The 14,620-nt window shown below is 46.0% G+C and overlaps 1 protein-coding gene across 1 annotated transcript in view; it reads right to left on the reverse strand.

The window, feature by feature from the left end:
• Positions 1 to 10: 10 nt before the first annotated feature.
• Positions 11 to 14,620, reverse strand: part of phlpp1 (PH domain and leucine rich repeat protein phosphatase 1) — a 39,595-nt gene continuing 24,985 nt past the window's right edge. The window contains exons 3-17 of the mRNA XM_044028248.1: positions 13,766 to 13,891; positions 12,834 to 12,982; positions 10,070 to 10,216; positions 8,667 to 8,894; positions 7,485 to 7,687; positions 7,152 to 7,212; positions 6,379 to 6,474; positions 5,676 to 5,831; positions 5,166 to 5,366; positions 4,251 to 4,413; positions 4,029 to 4,159; positions 3,823 to 3,936; positions 3,227 to 3,421; positions 2,672 to 2,900; positions 11 to 2,591 (exon numbers count right to left, since the gene is read on the reverse strand). Coding sequence (XP_043884183.1) covers positions 1,290 to 2,591; positions 2,672 to 2,900; positions 3,227 to 3,421; positions 3,823 to 3,936; positions 4,029 to 4,159; positions 4,251 to 4,413; positions 5,166 to 5,366; positions 5,676 to 5,831; positions 6,379 to 6,474; positions 7,152 to 7,212; positions 7,485 to 7,687; positions 8,667 to 8,894; positions 10,070 to 10,216; positions 12,834 to 12,982; positions 13,766 to 13,891 — 3,501 coding nt within the window. The 3' untranslated portion in view covers positions 11 to 1,289. The remainder of the gene's footprint in view (positions 2,592 to 2,671; positions 2,901 to 3,226; positions 3,422 to 3,822; positions 3,937 to 4,028; positions 4,160 to 4,250; positions 4,414 to 5,165; positions 5,367 to 5,675; positions 5,832 to 6,378; positions 6,475 to 7,151; positions 7,213 to 7,484; positions 7,688 to 8,666; positions 8,895 to 10,069; positions 10,217 to 12,833; positions 12,983 to 13,765; positions 13,892 to 14,620) is intronic.

A 14,620-nucleotide genomic window follows, 5' to 3' on the forward strand; every position in this document is an offset into this window, starting at 1 on the left:
ACTGGAAGAATTATATTCACAAATTTAAAATTTATTATTATACCAAAGACAGGAACATTTATGTTGTCACTTTTCCATGTGGATATAATTTGCTCGTATTACTGAACTTGACACAGTCATGCCAGTGATAACAGTGGGGGGGGGAGGTGAGGGGGGGAGGAGGGCTAATGTTAGCTGTGTGTCCGTGTGTGTGTGTGTGTACTGTAAGTGCATGCATGCAAAGATATGTCAATTAGTGTTCATTCGATACAATGACGGTCTATTTTATGGAATGCCATATTTCAATTGCACATAAACATTTGTGTGTGTCTGTGTTTCATATTTGTGGGTCTACTTCATGTAATTCAATGTTAGTGACACCTCCATCACAGCAATCTCTTGGCGAACCACATGTCATCCTCCCTCTCACTGACATACACGTACGCAGTTCCTTTTAAAAGCATCAGTATACAACATTTCTCTTATTTACAATCATGGGGGGGGAACAAAATCACCATTTCTCTCAGAGAAGATTAGTAAAAAAGTGACTGAGTCACCATAAAGAGTATGCAACTCCTAGGAGTTAGTATTTAAATTTTCTACAAAAAAATCTATGCCATTTTACAGGACAAGAGCCATGATTTACTGAAGAAAAACAGTATTTTAAGTGCCCTATCTACAACAGTTAAGTGTGGTATTACTAGTGTACCATTCAACAAAGTTCACTGATAATAAAAAGATTATGCGTCTCCGTTTTCAAAAAAGTTCTTCCAGCAACGTTGCCGCTTTCACATTAAAAGATATGGTAAGTTCTTACAAAACAAAACAAAAAAAAAAACATTAAATTGTTATCAATATTAACAAGTGTTGTGGTGAACTAATGCTATTGCAAAGAGACTAGTGTCAATAACATACTCAGCTGGTTGTCTCGTAAAAAAAAAAAGAAAATCAAAGAAAGAAAAAAAAAGATTCCAGTCATCGAGAAGGGCGAGATCATAGACGTCCAAAGCTGTGTCCACAAGCTTTGACTTTTCAAGAGGGTTAAGTATCATTAAAGGGCTCGTTTGCTCATTTTATTCTATGATTTGTCTCAGTAAAAACCGGCGTAGCAGTTCCAACTTCATGGTTCTTTCGAGGATAAGGCTGTGTAGAGCTTCAGGCTTTCATGTGCAGCGAAAGCCTCATGAGGGAAAAAGAAACGCACTGTGTTTTGTGACCGGGTAAAAATCAGAGCGGTTGATGTGGACTTTTTTTTTTTGTGCATGCTGCCACCACTGGAAGGGAGATGAGGCTGCAGTCGGTGTTGCTGCTCAGAGAGGGGTGTCGTAATAGTCCATGGGCTGATCGGTCCCCGAAGACTTCTGCTGTTTCTGCTGATGCTGCTTCATGATTTCCTTCACCTCCTCCTCCAGCTCAGGGGGGATGATGAACTGGTCATCGGGGTCAGGCTGGGCAGGAGCAGTGAAGTAGCCTCCGGGTTTCTTTGAGGGAGCATCAGCAGCCACCTCAATGAGGTTGTGACTCTTTTCCTGGCACGCCACTGACCCGTTAACCCTCCTCTTCCCTGCTAACTTTCCTCCATCCCCACCTCCCTGCCATGACTCATCCCTCTCTAACCCATTCTCAACCTCCCCGAGGCTCATGTCAACCCCTTCGTCCAGCGGCTCTGGGGTACACGGCGGCGGCGGCGGCGGTGGAAGAAGAGTCAGTAAGGTGCGCTCCTGGCTGGTGGATGACGTTTGCGGAGATGAGGAGGAGGAGGTGGAGGAAGAGGAGATCTCTGCTTTGAGGCAGTGGACATCCGCCTCCACTTCCACACGGCTCCCATTAGAGAAAACACCCGCGATGGGCTCCTCGTCCTCGCTGTCCAGCCCACTGGAGAATGTGGCACTAGATAGCTGCCGCTGGAAGGAACCCGCTAAGCAGGCAGGGTGTAGGGCACAGCAGCTGCGGGCAGAGGGCAGCTCTGAGCCTGGGAACAGGTACTGACAGGGCTGAGAGGTGGCGTGGGCCTGCTGGTGCTGTAAGGACAGCAAGTGAGCCGGATGATGCAGGTGGAGGTGCGGATGGTGCGGCTGGTCATGCAGCAGCACCAAGGAGCTCTGCGGCGGTTCATCGGACGAGGCAGTGGAGCCCACTTCACTGCTCATCTCACTGGTGCTGATTTCACTGCTGATTTCACTGCAGGAGGAAGGGGGCACAGGTAGGGATCCGTCTGAGGGACGCTCCTTGATCGCAGAGGACGACGAGGGATACGTGCCCAAGCCAGGGCTCGGTGGCGGCTGGGGAGGCTCGGAACAGCAGCACGAGCAGCAGTCCTCACTCACACTGAGCTGGACAACAACAGCGCTAAGGCTGTCGGTGCAACCGTAGCCCTGTGCTAGTGTGCAAAGCTTCTTAGCCGCAGCAAGGCCATCCGGGACATTTCGAACAGCTTCTACAGCCTCAGTGGGAGACACAGTATCCCACAGGCCACGGCTGCCTACGATGAAGAACTCGTCCTCGGATCTGAGTGTGACTGTTTGCACATAGGGACAAGGGATGACTGATGGGTAGAGGAAGGAGTAGCCCATGATCCGCGTGGAATCGGTCACGCCATTCACCTTGTTGTCCTGTGGAGAAGCGTATGAATGTCAATACAGCGCTTACGTGAACACACTCGACGTTCATTTCCACTGGCAGTGATGTTTACCTCCGTGATGATGGCCCTGTGCTGCCGTATCCTGCGATATTCCTCTTCCAACCCTACATTCTGGAGCAAGGACAGCGACACCGGCTTCCCGTCACGGCACAGGATGACCTGGCACTTGCCCACGTTCGCTGCTGTGAGGGTAAAGCAGCCACTGGGCTCAGTGGGGTCATGGCGAATGTGACACAGAGCTGCTGAGCCGCCCAATTTCTGACCAGCAGTGCCGAGTTTCCTGCGGGGAAAGAGGAGTTTAATTGTGTGGATCGTTCACTTGGTTATCAAAAGTACCACTTTCTGCATTCCATGTCCACAGAGAGCTGCGCACAGTTCCATTTATAACAAATGCAATGCATTTCACCATCACTTGTATGTCCTTAGGTGTCTATGTTTATGTTGTTGTCTCTTTTGACCAAAACAGGAAAAGTGTTGTGCTACAGGGAGGCTACACAGTCAGTAGTCCATGCATGGAAATGAGCGGCTTATGAAATCTACTTTAAACTGACTTTAGCAGACCTCGGTGGACACTAACATATGGTCAAAAAGCAAAATTCTAATGACCTTTGCATGACGAGGAAGGTGTTGGTCATGTAGTCCTCTTCGCTCTTGGTCTTGTGTAGTTCTTCAGCCAGCACGTCGTTCATCGTGCACTGCAAGAGGTATGGCACTTCCACGTTCCGGTCCCCGTCGAACACGCCGTACAGAGCTTCGCGACTTCCACAGAAGCTGTTTACAGAAAGCGCCGCGACGCACAGTCTGAAACGGAAAAATGACAAAACAAAAGAAGGCGTTTAATAGAGACGCGTGCTCTGTTGGGAAACAAAGACTACCGGCTCTTCTGTTCACAAATGAATCACAATACACGGCACAATATTAGCCTTGGACACGACGCGTTCTATCTTCTATTTAACTTCTAATGACTGCACAACAGAACCATCATCACTACCTGCCTATTCAACATCAACTATGGATCCATAGAATCAATGTACAGTGCACTACCTATTGTTCAATATTCCCTTCATTTGAGTAATCTGGATTTATGTGTGCCCATCAAGAGGCTTGAATCAGTGAGGTTTTCTTTTCTCAAGTAAATGTGACAGCCGTCATTTTATGTTCTCCTTTTTATTTTTTTCCATCATTGTCTGAGCGGAACTCACTTGTTCTTGACGCCGGAGGCCTCAGTGTAACCATGGCTCCACACAGCAGGCCCACCGGATGCCTCATTGGAAGAGAAGGTTGGGGGCGGATCAATGCGGAAGCAGCGGATATTACTGGAACACCACAAAAGTAATCAGATCCACCATATAGCGGATATAATGATATATGAATCACAGAGGAGTCTCATTCGATGACGGTTACATACTTGAGCTGCTCGAGGGTCTTGTGGTCCAGATTGAGACGAGGGTTTCCCGTGAGGTCCAGCTCCTGAAGCTTGGGAGGCAGGTTCTCCGGAAGATTGATCTCACTCAGCTCATTGCAGCTCAGGTCCACACACTGACACACGGAGGAAGCAAGATGTCAATACTCAAAAATCAGATGCACACAGAGACGGCTTGTGGGGATGTTTCACTGCTCCAGGGCTTACTTTCATTTCCATCAGCTGCATGACCTCAGGAAACACCTCAATGGCGTTGGAATGGGCGATGAGTGTGTGCATCCGCCGGCAGTTCATGATGGTGGTGGGCACAGTCTTCAGCATGTTTCCGCTCAGATCCACCTCCTCCAGCTCCTCCAGCTTAGCCATTTTACTGATTGGGGAGAGAAAAACTATGAGTGAGGTTACATGCGCATGTGGAATAGGACTGAAAGACGTCACTTAGTTAGATGACAGAAAACCTGAAAGTACAAGTAGTGTGTGGGTGGTAACTTTTAGTAATCTGACCCTTGCTTTCACGATTAAGCAAGTGAGAATTTGTCGTATTTGCTTTTCTTTTTTTTCCCCACAATACTGCACAGCAAGCAGCTTTAAGACTCTTGTTCTGACAAAAAACGTGATGTTTTAAACACGGTAACTGGTGGAGTGACTGGCTTATTATGTGTAAACGTTCTGGACATGACCCAAGCTTATGACTATTTGGGACGACGTAAGTGTTGGAGATTTTCAACACAGACCTGCCAAAGGACCCCGTGGTATCACTACTTGGTATTATATTAGAGTGGGCACATATTCGCCTCCTTCAGATCCTTTTTGCTGCAGCTACTGTACCAGAAATTCTACAGCATCAATAGGAATTCACATTTGGTAAATGACGGAGACCTGCCGTGTTTTTATGATTGTCTTGGTCCAACTATGTGTTACTTTTATTTAACAACACTTGCCACTATATATTGACTTTTTTTTTACATAGCAATGAAATGTAAGTTTTGTGTGCAGGGTATTGAGAATATAGAAGAAGGGGAACGGCGGGATGAAGGTGGTAAAAGATGTCTAAAAATGAGTTCCAGGGGGAAAAAAGTAACTAGAGAAAGAAAGAGAAAATGGTTGGAGAGATATATATACCTGGCTGGGAAGGTCTGCAGAAGGTTGTAGGCCATGTGCAGAACTCGAAGGTGCGTATGGCCGGTCAGCATGGGAACACACTTGTCTGTCAGCCGGTTGTTGGTGAGGTAGAACTCCTGCAGGATGCTGTGACTCTCCTCTGACAGGCTGGAAGGCGGCAGGTGCTCCAGCTTGTTGGCCGATGCATTTACGCATCGTAAGCTGAACGTGACACATAAAGGAGAGACTGTCAATAAATTGCGACGAGTGACTTGAATTAAAAACATCCCACTTTTACCCCACCCAAAACTCTCTTCACCTCCTTCTATCCTTGCGGAGCTCACTTGTTTTATATTTGCCTGTCATTCTTGCCCTTGAGCAGCTTGCCTGCCGTTGATTAAAAAAATCCTATCCATAATTTCTGTCCTTGGCCTTGATGTACCTTCTTTTCCCCCGCCGTGCTTAATCTTCCTGTCAGATGATCTAATGAAGACAAAAAAATGCGTTCCGACAACGATGATTTGACGCTACCTGACGGATTTGAGGAAAAGGTTGCAGGGCAGCTCCACTAGTTGATTGTGCTGTACGTCCAAAACCTCCACCAGAGGGCGCTCCACTCTTTCAGGCAGCTTCTGTAACTGGTTGTGTCCTGCACTCAGTTTCCGGAGACTGTTGCTGCAGAACAACCTGCAGCACAAGCAACATGCAGATGGTCAGGAACTAGACCAGATGGTTCATAAACGGATGGATGGATGAATGACAGATAGATAGGTAAATAAGTAGATATAGATTGATAGACACAACTGGACCGACATGAACTGTAACTGAAGTTGACTAAAATAGTCATGGAAATGAGAGTAAAAGAGGAGAGGACGACGGGGGCGAGGATGAGCATGTGAATTCAGAAAATAGCAGCGCCTCTAGTGGAGCCTGCAGCTTAAATTAATCATCCTGACACTTATTGGGTAAAAAATAAATCTGCAGACACTGAGGGGACCAGTGGACGAGACGAATAGAAAACGGGAGGAAGTGAGCTGACCTTCCAAATCTATACAAAGAGACAGAGAATGGGTGAAGGCTGTGGAGGTTACAGGGTATCTGTGAGATTTATGAGGCGTCATGGGGGACAGATGACACGCCAGCAGAGGGCGGGGAGAGTCTATCTTGCACTGTACTCCATTTACAGGCTCACAGACACAATCCCTGAGAGGTAGCGAGACGGCGAGAGACTCACCGCGCTGGGAGCTCCGTGATGAGGTTGTGGCTCACATCCAGAACCTCCAGTTTCTTCCCTTCACACAGCCAGTCTGGCAAGGACTCCATACGGTTTCTGCAGGAGGACAGGAGAGTGATGACAATGATAAATGCTGTGCAATTTATAAAGTGAGACACTGAACATGGGATATAATGGGGAAACCGTGTGCATTGCAATTCTCAGCAGTCTTGCTCCAGAAAGAAAACACAAGGCGGGGATTGCAACTCTGAAAACTTCTTTTTAATTACTTGTAAAATGAGTCAGTTCATCAGGTCGCCAGAGTCTCAAAGGCACCGCGCTTCACACAAAAACAACTCATCATCACAACTCGCAAGACATAATCTGATGTGCTACACTCTTGTCAGCCAAGTTGGAAAAGGGATTTAAGAAGAAAAGGTTTTCCTAATAAACTGGGTGCTTCTCAAAAATCTAATTGTACTGCTCTTTCCATGACCAATCGAAGCTGAGCACAGATGCCTACCTGCCACTTTTGTGAAAGGTCAGGGCTGATGTTAAACAATAACAGACTTTCTGCTTTGACATTTCACCACATTAGGAGGAACCTTGCGTTGTGTGTTTATGTCAATATACAGTTACGGGGTCTTTTCGGATGAATTTTCTCACTTACAATCGACAACAACAACCAACAGTTACTGCTCTCGTGTCCTTGCAGGGCACGGAGGATCAACTGTAAATGCTTCACTCACTTTTTCTGACTGTGCGTGCGCACTTTTGGGTTTTTTTTTTCTCACCTTGAGATGTCCATGTAACTCAGATTGGAGGGCACGGGACTGACATCCAGTTGGCAAAGCTCTGTGGGGGGAAAAAAAAACAAATGCATTAACCTACAGCAAGGACAGACACAATATAGTACAATACAGGTAGATGGAAAACGGAGGGGAGAATTTGTATGGGGGGTGCGACAAGTCAGCCAGAGAGACAATGTGACTGCAGCATGGCCTGAATTTATTAAGAAAATACAGCAGTGATATGAGAGGAGAGATTAATGGCTGTGATTTCCGTTTTAGGGGAAGGTAAGACAGCGGAGATGTGACACAGCATAAAGACCTGACCGACAAACCCACCGTTGTTGGAGGCGTAGATGCCTTTGAGCAAGCAACCCTTGACCTTGAGGCTGCCGATGCAGTTCCTTTCACAGTGAAGCACCTCCAGTCTTGGGAAGACCGAGGCATCCAGTTCCATCAGCCTGTTATCCCTCACATCCAGCTGGGTCACATGCCTCAGTAGGTCAGGCTCATCTGGCACCATGCTGGAGATTTTATTCAGTCTGACAGAGGGGGCAGAGATGGAAACAAAGGTTCAACTCCAGCTGGACTGGCTTGAACTGCACATGCCGGTGATGCTAATATATTGTGCAGGTGCTTGAGTTCTGTATAAGTTTTTCAACAATACTGTCCAGGGCAACAACTGACAAATAAGTCATATTATTCTGTTCCAAAAACAAATGCCAGCATTTGGATCACAGTTTCCGATTTAATCGGCGACAAACTGAAGTTCAAAAATTGGTTATTTTAAAACAAAAAATCAAAACGCTGAGCTGGGTTCTTTGATCACTTGATCTTTTCACAATCTCATGGTTATATTGTCCGTTTATCTTTGTGGTTTTGTGTTTTATTAAATACTACAAATGTCTCTGCTGTAATTAATCCAACATTGTGGTTTAAACCCATTAAAAAATGCTGATTCATTGGTTGTCTTCAAAAGAAAATAAAATCATATCAATCGGCAAACGGAAAAGTGGCAAATCCTCACAACTGTGAGGCTTAGAACAGCAAATCTTTAATACTGCTGGGGACGAATTACTGGAACACAACTCACTGGATTTATTGAACGTGTGAAAGACAATACAAAAATCAGAAATACAAAGTGATCTTTGCCCAAACAGGTGAGCGATGCTGGAAAACATATTGATTGACCCAGTTTAAGCAAAGCCGGAGGGAGTCAAGTATTAACTGGAAAATACTGCAAGTCACTCCAGCTCTGTTCTTTTCCAAGCAATGGGAAGACACCTGATGGAGCCACCTCAGGCAAATGATTTCCTGATTCCGTGCTGTGTCGCCGTTTGATCCTGCTGTGGCTTCCTCTTAGTGTTTGTGTTTCTATCCTTAGTGGACAAATCTGTCATTGAGTGCAGTGATGGACACATGTACTCTATGACTGGGACATTTTGACATTTGTTGGATTATGTCCTCATCAAGATCATTTTTATTTATACTAATAACATAATTCGCCCACACTTGTTGTACCTGAGGTCAATGTGTTTGACTCGGAGCAGCCGGAAATTCTGCAAGATGAGTATCTCTAGGTTGTTGCCAGCCATACACAGCTTCTCCATGGAGGCCAAACGCTCCAGAACCTGGGGGACGTGGTTGAACTGGTTGAAGGAAAGGCCTAAATAGCTCAGTCTCTGGATGGAACCCAGCTCATTGGGCAGATCCTCTAGACTGTTGCCGTCCAACAGGAACGTCTGCAAACTAAAGAGAAGGAGATGAGCACGGTTCTTTATTTTCCACTTGCAGCGTGTTACAGTTGACACCGTACGAACCGTGACTTGGTCTAAATTGCAGCGTTTGTGACAACAGCACTTTACGTCCAGCAGATGGCAGTAGCATCATAAATGCCCTGCTGGCCACTGCAAGAATTTACAGGCATACCAGACCATACAGGCATCTCATCCAGCTTTGTTTCAATCCACATACCTGTGAACTTATTTTCAAATGAAACTCTAGTTTAAAGAATGTGTCACACCTACAGCGAAACGACGGGACAATGATTGTACTCTGTTTATATATTTCTGAATATTATGGCTTTACCACACGGGAGAGAGCTGATAAGTTTAAACCCTTTTGAGATATACTATGAGGAAAAAGAATGCTCTTTACTGCGTTCCATTCTCATGTAACTCTTGATGTAGAATTGTTTTGGTGCTGAGTAACGTCACAAGGTCAGGGAACAAACTGAATATCATTTTTCAGCCACGAGAGCCAAGTGACATCATTCATGTAGGAGATAACAGCGTCTTACTGGCAATAGAGTCCTAAAAGTAATTGAAGGAGCTTTCAAGGAAAAGGTGTGTACAAGAAGAGGCGGTTTAAACTATCTGCACAACAGATTAATAAAAAGATAAGGCAGAAAAACACCAGTGATGGGCCATGACTTATAAATGTCAATGGAAAGCACCACAGATGATCAGAGGGAATTCAGTTTGTCTTGTCTGCTCACGTGCTGAAACAACAAAGTAAACCGTGGCAGTTGTTTTGCCATGTGCTTGCTGTTGGGTAACGTTTGGCTTTCGTAGACGTTTGACACTCAAACCAGCAAAAGAATGCTGTTCCCCAGCACCGGTTGAATGAAAGAGCTGGCTAATTACCAACATCATAAGTTACCAAAAGTGGGGAGAGGTAAGGTAAATATGGAGAGAAATCAGTGACTCGGCATTGAAATCAGCCACACACCGAGAGGAAGAACAGCTGTGGTGTGTTTTGATTGGAACTGAACTTTAGATCCCGGTATGTTTATCAGAGAGTTAGATCTTGATGAAATGAAACCCAAGACCGCCTCACAATGCGGCCGCAGACCTTCGGACCCCTCTGTGAATTTAAAGTTGGTTCTCATCAAATCAGCGTCTGTATCAACAGTTGTTACTCACTTGGTCATAACTCCCACAGAGCCGGGGACAGAGGCCAGGTAGTTACAGCTGAGGTTGACCTCTGTCAGGGTGAGTATGTCACAGATGGCCAGAGGAAACTGACCGAGGTGGTTGTTGGACAAGTTGAGGCTTCGCAGGCGAGAAAACCTGCAACACGACAGAACAATGAACTACAACATGAAGTGAAGAGCAGAAGATTCATGACTATATGAATGAACATATTAATGGGAAATGGCAGCAAGAATAGCTTACAGTGAATTCGACACACCCATAAGCAAAGACTTTCTTTCAACTACTTAGATTGTTGAGCAAATAAGCAAGGCAGTGACGTGTGTGTTGTTCATTCAAACACCGATGGCCACTGCTATTTGGTGTGGTGACCTTCAGAGGGGTTAGCCCGTCAGTGGGGAGGGAACCGAGGGAAGAGGGCGGAGCAGTGGGAAGGACTTGCTCTGGCCTTATTTACCCATCCACACAAATACTCACACACACACACACACTAAACCCTGTATCACTTATCATGTGCAGAGATAGAGCAGCTATGTCAAGTCAGACACTGGCAGCACACCATATTAGCACCGCAAGCCTGGAGCAGGTGCCTAAATTGGCGAGATGTCAGATGTTTCCTACCCATGTGCACAAACAGGCTGCTCACACACAACCACATGTAGTTCATCATCATGATGGAGGGGGGGGGAGCAAACAAGATGTCAGGGCTATTGATTAGGACGGGCCAAATCATTCCAGCTGAGGGAGACTCCTGCAGGCAGTGTGTGGGAAAATGTCATTTCATCATTAAACAACCCCCCTGCAAACTGCTGAGTAATGCTCATACCCCCCTCAGACTCTCCGTGTCTGTGTCATGCTCTTTCATTCCATCCGATCGTGCTTATTCTTCCTCGCTGCGTTCCCTGTGGCTCCGTGGAGCTTTTTGGTCTGACGTTGCGGTACTATTTTAATTTTCCTCTACACAAATGTTATCTGTCTTAAAATGAACAGCGACACAACTCTAAATATTGGCTAATTATGTGACATACAAGTGCTAACGGTAACAACTTTTTGACGGTATTGTTCTTCCACTGTGCTGTCGCTCCTAAGAAGCCAAAAGATTGGTTAAAGAGACTTTAAAATATGCACTTGGCCTTAAATAACCACACCCCCTTATCTCAAATTCTGTCTTTCTTCTACAACTCTGACCTCTGCCGTTCCCTTTCCCTCGCTCATTTCCCGATTCTTATGTCTGCTCTCTGTCACTGACCTGCTATACATATGTAAATAAACAGGCCAAAGATTCAATCGGACGCATGGAACGTCAGTCTTTACCCTAAGCGGGTGATGACCTCTGTCTCGGAGTGAGATGCATGCTGGGGGAGCGAGAGCTAGTATCCCAGACAACTGATTATGCATATCTGATTGGCAGTTCAGCCACCAGTTAGTATGTGGCCAGAGAAAAGAGAAGGAGAGAGAGAGAGAGAGAGAGGCGTGTGGCAGGTTCACACATTCCACTGCTCTTGGAAAAATACAAAGCACTATGACTCCATGTTAAATGTCAGGGAAGGCCACTGTTTATACTGCAACAAACACACACTCGCACAACTCTCCACACCAAAACACACACACACACACACACCCAAATTAACAAAGTCTGCAGTCCATTTTTTTATTTACTCCAGATCTTTTGAATTCAGTCCCTCTCTCTCTGGAATAATGTGGCAACGCTGCTACATTTCTCCTTACGTCGAAACTCCCCTTTTTTAGCCGCTCATCTCTTCTCGTTACTGACCTCCTTTCCTCTCGTGCTGGGTCAAACGCGGATGAGCTTACTTAGGGTTTGGCAGCACAAAATGAACGCTACCTCGCCTGACTATCAGGGGATCGGTGCATTACTTGGTAAGATTTAAAAATATTTCGGTCACATTTTTTTTGTTTGTCGTTCAAACAAACACGAGTGACCTTTACACTGGATTATATATACGTCCTGACAACTTGATCTAACCTTTTACCTAAAAAAAATCCAGCAAGATTTGTCAATATAACGTGCCTTTTGGATCTGTAGCCTGCAGCCACTTTTTCAAACAGGAAAGCTCTCTCTCTCTCTCTCTCTCCCTCTCTCTCTCTGCAAACACAGACTAGAGCACAACTGATTCACATTCAGTTAGATGGGGGGAAAAAAATAAACTTTTTGCAATAATCTTCAGAAAAAATGACGGCCATGCGTACATGCACGTTTATGCACACACACACACACACACATACACATGCTGACTAAGTCTTGGATGTGGGCTTTAATCTGGGACCCTGATGAGCATGCAGCAGATGGTGTCCACAGAGAGAGAGAGTGAGGGAGGCCGGGGATATTAAAAGCTTCCCTGCAGAAGTAACAACCCCTTTTCACCTTTGAGCTTGTTTGGCCTGGCCTGGTACAGCTCAGCCCGCCCTGGCTAGCCCTTTTGGACTCCTCCATGTGCCAATGACCACAGTCCAGTCTAGATTGTTCAGATCAATGGCATCAATAGGCAAAAACTTCACCTGTCCAGACGAGGCAGCCACAACCTGCTGCTTTTTAACAGCGCAGTCCATCTCCCATTGTGTCCACATTATGTAAAGCTTCGCTAAAACCTTCCCAAGTCTCATCTTGCCCACTCAGCACAACAATCTCCTCGACCTATAATGCCTCCTCACGTCCCTGCTCTCCTTTCTCGCCATCCACCTCTTCCTGCGTCTTTGTCTCCTTGTAATTCATCCTCAGGTGTGTTTACTGTACCTCTGCAGCTGCTGCAGCCGCTGGTCTGTGGGCAGGAAATTGTGTTTGAGGTTGAGATGGGTGAGGTCGTGGCTGTAGAAGAGGTTGGTCGGAAGTTGCTCCAGGCTGCAGCAAGACAGGTCCACCGAGTTTATTCTCTGGGACACCATCTAGATGGAGGTGGGGGATCAAAGTGGGCAGAAAAAAGAGAACGAGTTAAGAGTTTAATAGGATTAACTCCATGTAAAACTCTACTGGTTTACTGTGTGTAAGCTGCATCTAATGGGTCAAATGTCATTCCGTAGCTCATCTTTTTGAGGCAGAGCCCGGGGAAAGTGGAGCTGACCTAAAAAATCAAACATTACATCATCATCTAAGGTAGTTAACTGCAGGTGTGCAGGGCCGTTAACCCCTGATCATTTGGTAGTCAAATGTACAGGCACACGGGCGCTGCTCTCTACAATAAAACAACAGCATTCAAACGCCGGCCTCATCTACATCTACAGCACGTGAACATGAGCCTTTTTCGGAGGGGAGCGAGGCTTGAGGCTCAGCAGTTGTCACTGGGGCACGTGCTGCTTCTTTCCAAGCTCCTATTCTGAGTGGCCCTCTGGGTGCGGGTGACATGCATGTCCCTGTTAATATTTAGAAAAAGGGTTTCTGGCTATGGCCTACTTGAGTTCAAATGAGAGAAAGAAAAAAAAAAAGAGAGAGAGAGGGAGAGAGCCATGAGTGGTGTTTATGCTCCCAGAGACACTTGTGTACACTACAGAGTGGACAGCAGTGAAATGTGCCCTTTTCATTGCACTTAGCTTAAACGCTCCCCTATGTTCATACTTCAACTCGCAGTCGTGCGTAATATGACAATGCAGTTGACGCAGAAGTATCATGGAGAGCACAATGCTAATAATCTCTGCGTCTTGTGCACACACACACACACACACATGGGGTACCTTGGCAGCGTGTCTGTGCCAGCGCAGGTGCTCTGTGAAGCTGTCAAAGCTGACGTAGTACGTTTGACTCTGAGGACCCGCCGAGCTGAAGGCCAAACAGTGATTGTGCTTCTTCACCTCCTCCACCTGCAGCACAACACACAGGAGCGACATTAGCGTTTGAAAAACGTGTATATAAATGCCAAAAGCCCATGAGCCTACAGAGTCACACAGTGGGAAGAAATGGAAGCAAGAGGAAAAGCTGAAACATGGACATCCCAACAGATTAGTTCACTTACGAATCGGCTTCTGCTGAAGGAAATGCGATGCCGGGGAACAATTACGGTCAAGCAGAAGTACACTTATATGAGGCACGCATGATCATATGATGGACATGTGCGTGACATCAGCAAGAATGACTGTATGTGAAATAGCTTTATTCGACACACACACACAAGCTCTTAGGCACATGGACTTTGTGAATGAATGGCTGACGAGTTATGGGGACTGAAGAGAATGCTGGCACTCACAGCAACAAACTCCCCACATGCAGGCACGTGCAGACGCAATGTGTGCACGAATGGTTGGGCAGAGGTCATGTATGTGTGTATGTGTGTGAGAAGTGTTAAGGTGTGGTGTCTTGTTTGTATCAGGCTTTCCTGTGTGGCACTACAGATACAGATCCATAAAGCTATAAAGAGATAAAAAAGCTCATTTTTACGTAGGCGGTTTACAGAGGGACAATAAAGCAACTTGGATGTGAGAGGGATCCGTGAATAAAAACGAAAGATTTTAGCGTGTCTTGACTTCCGATGAGAAGACAAAAAAAAAAAAAAAACACGTTTTGACTTCGTTAAGCCTGGCTTGCATCATTTC

The sequence above is a fragment of the Solea senegalensis genome, linkage group LG1 (assembly GCF_019176455.1).
Source record: "Solea senegalensis isolate Sse05_10M linkage group LG1, IFAPA_SoseM_1, whole genome shotgun sequence".
Classification (NCBI taxonomy): domain Eukaryota; kingdom Metazoa; phylum Chordata; class Actinopteri; order Pleuronectiformes; family Soleidae; genus Solea; species Solea senegalensis.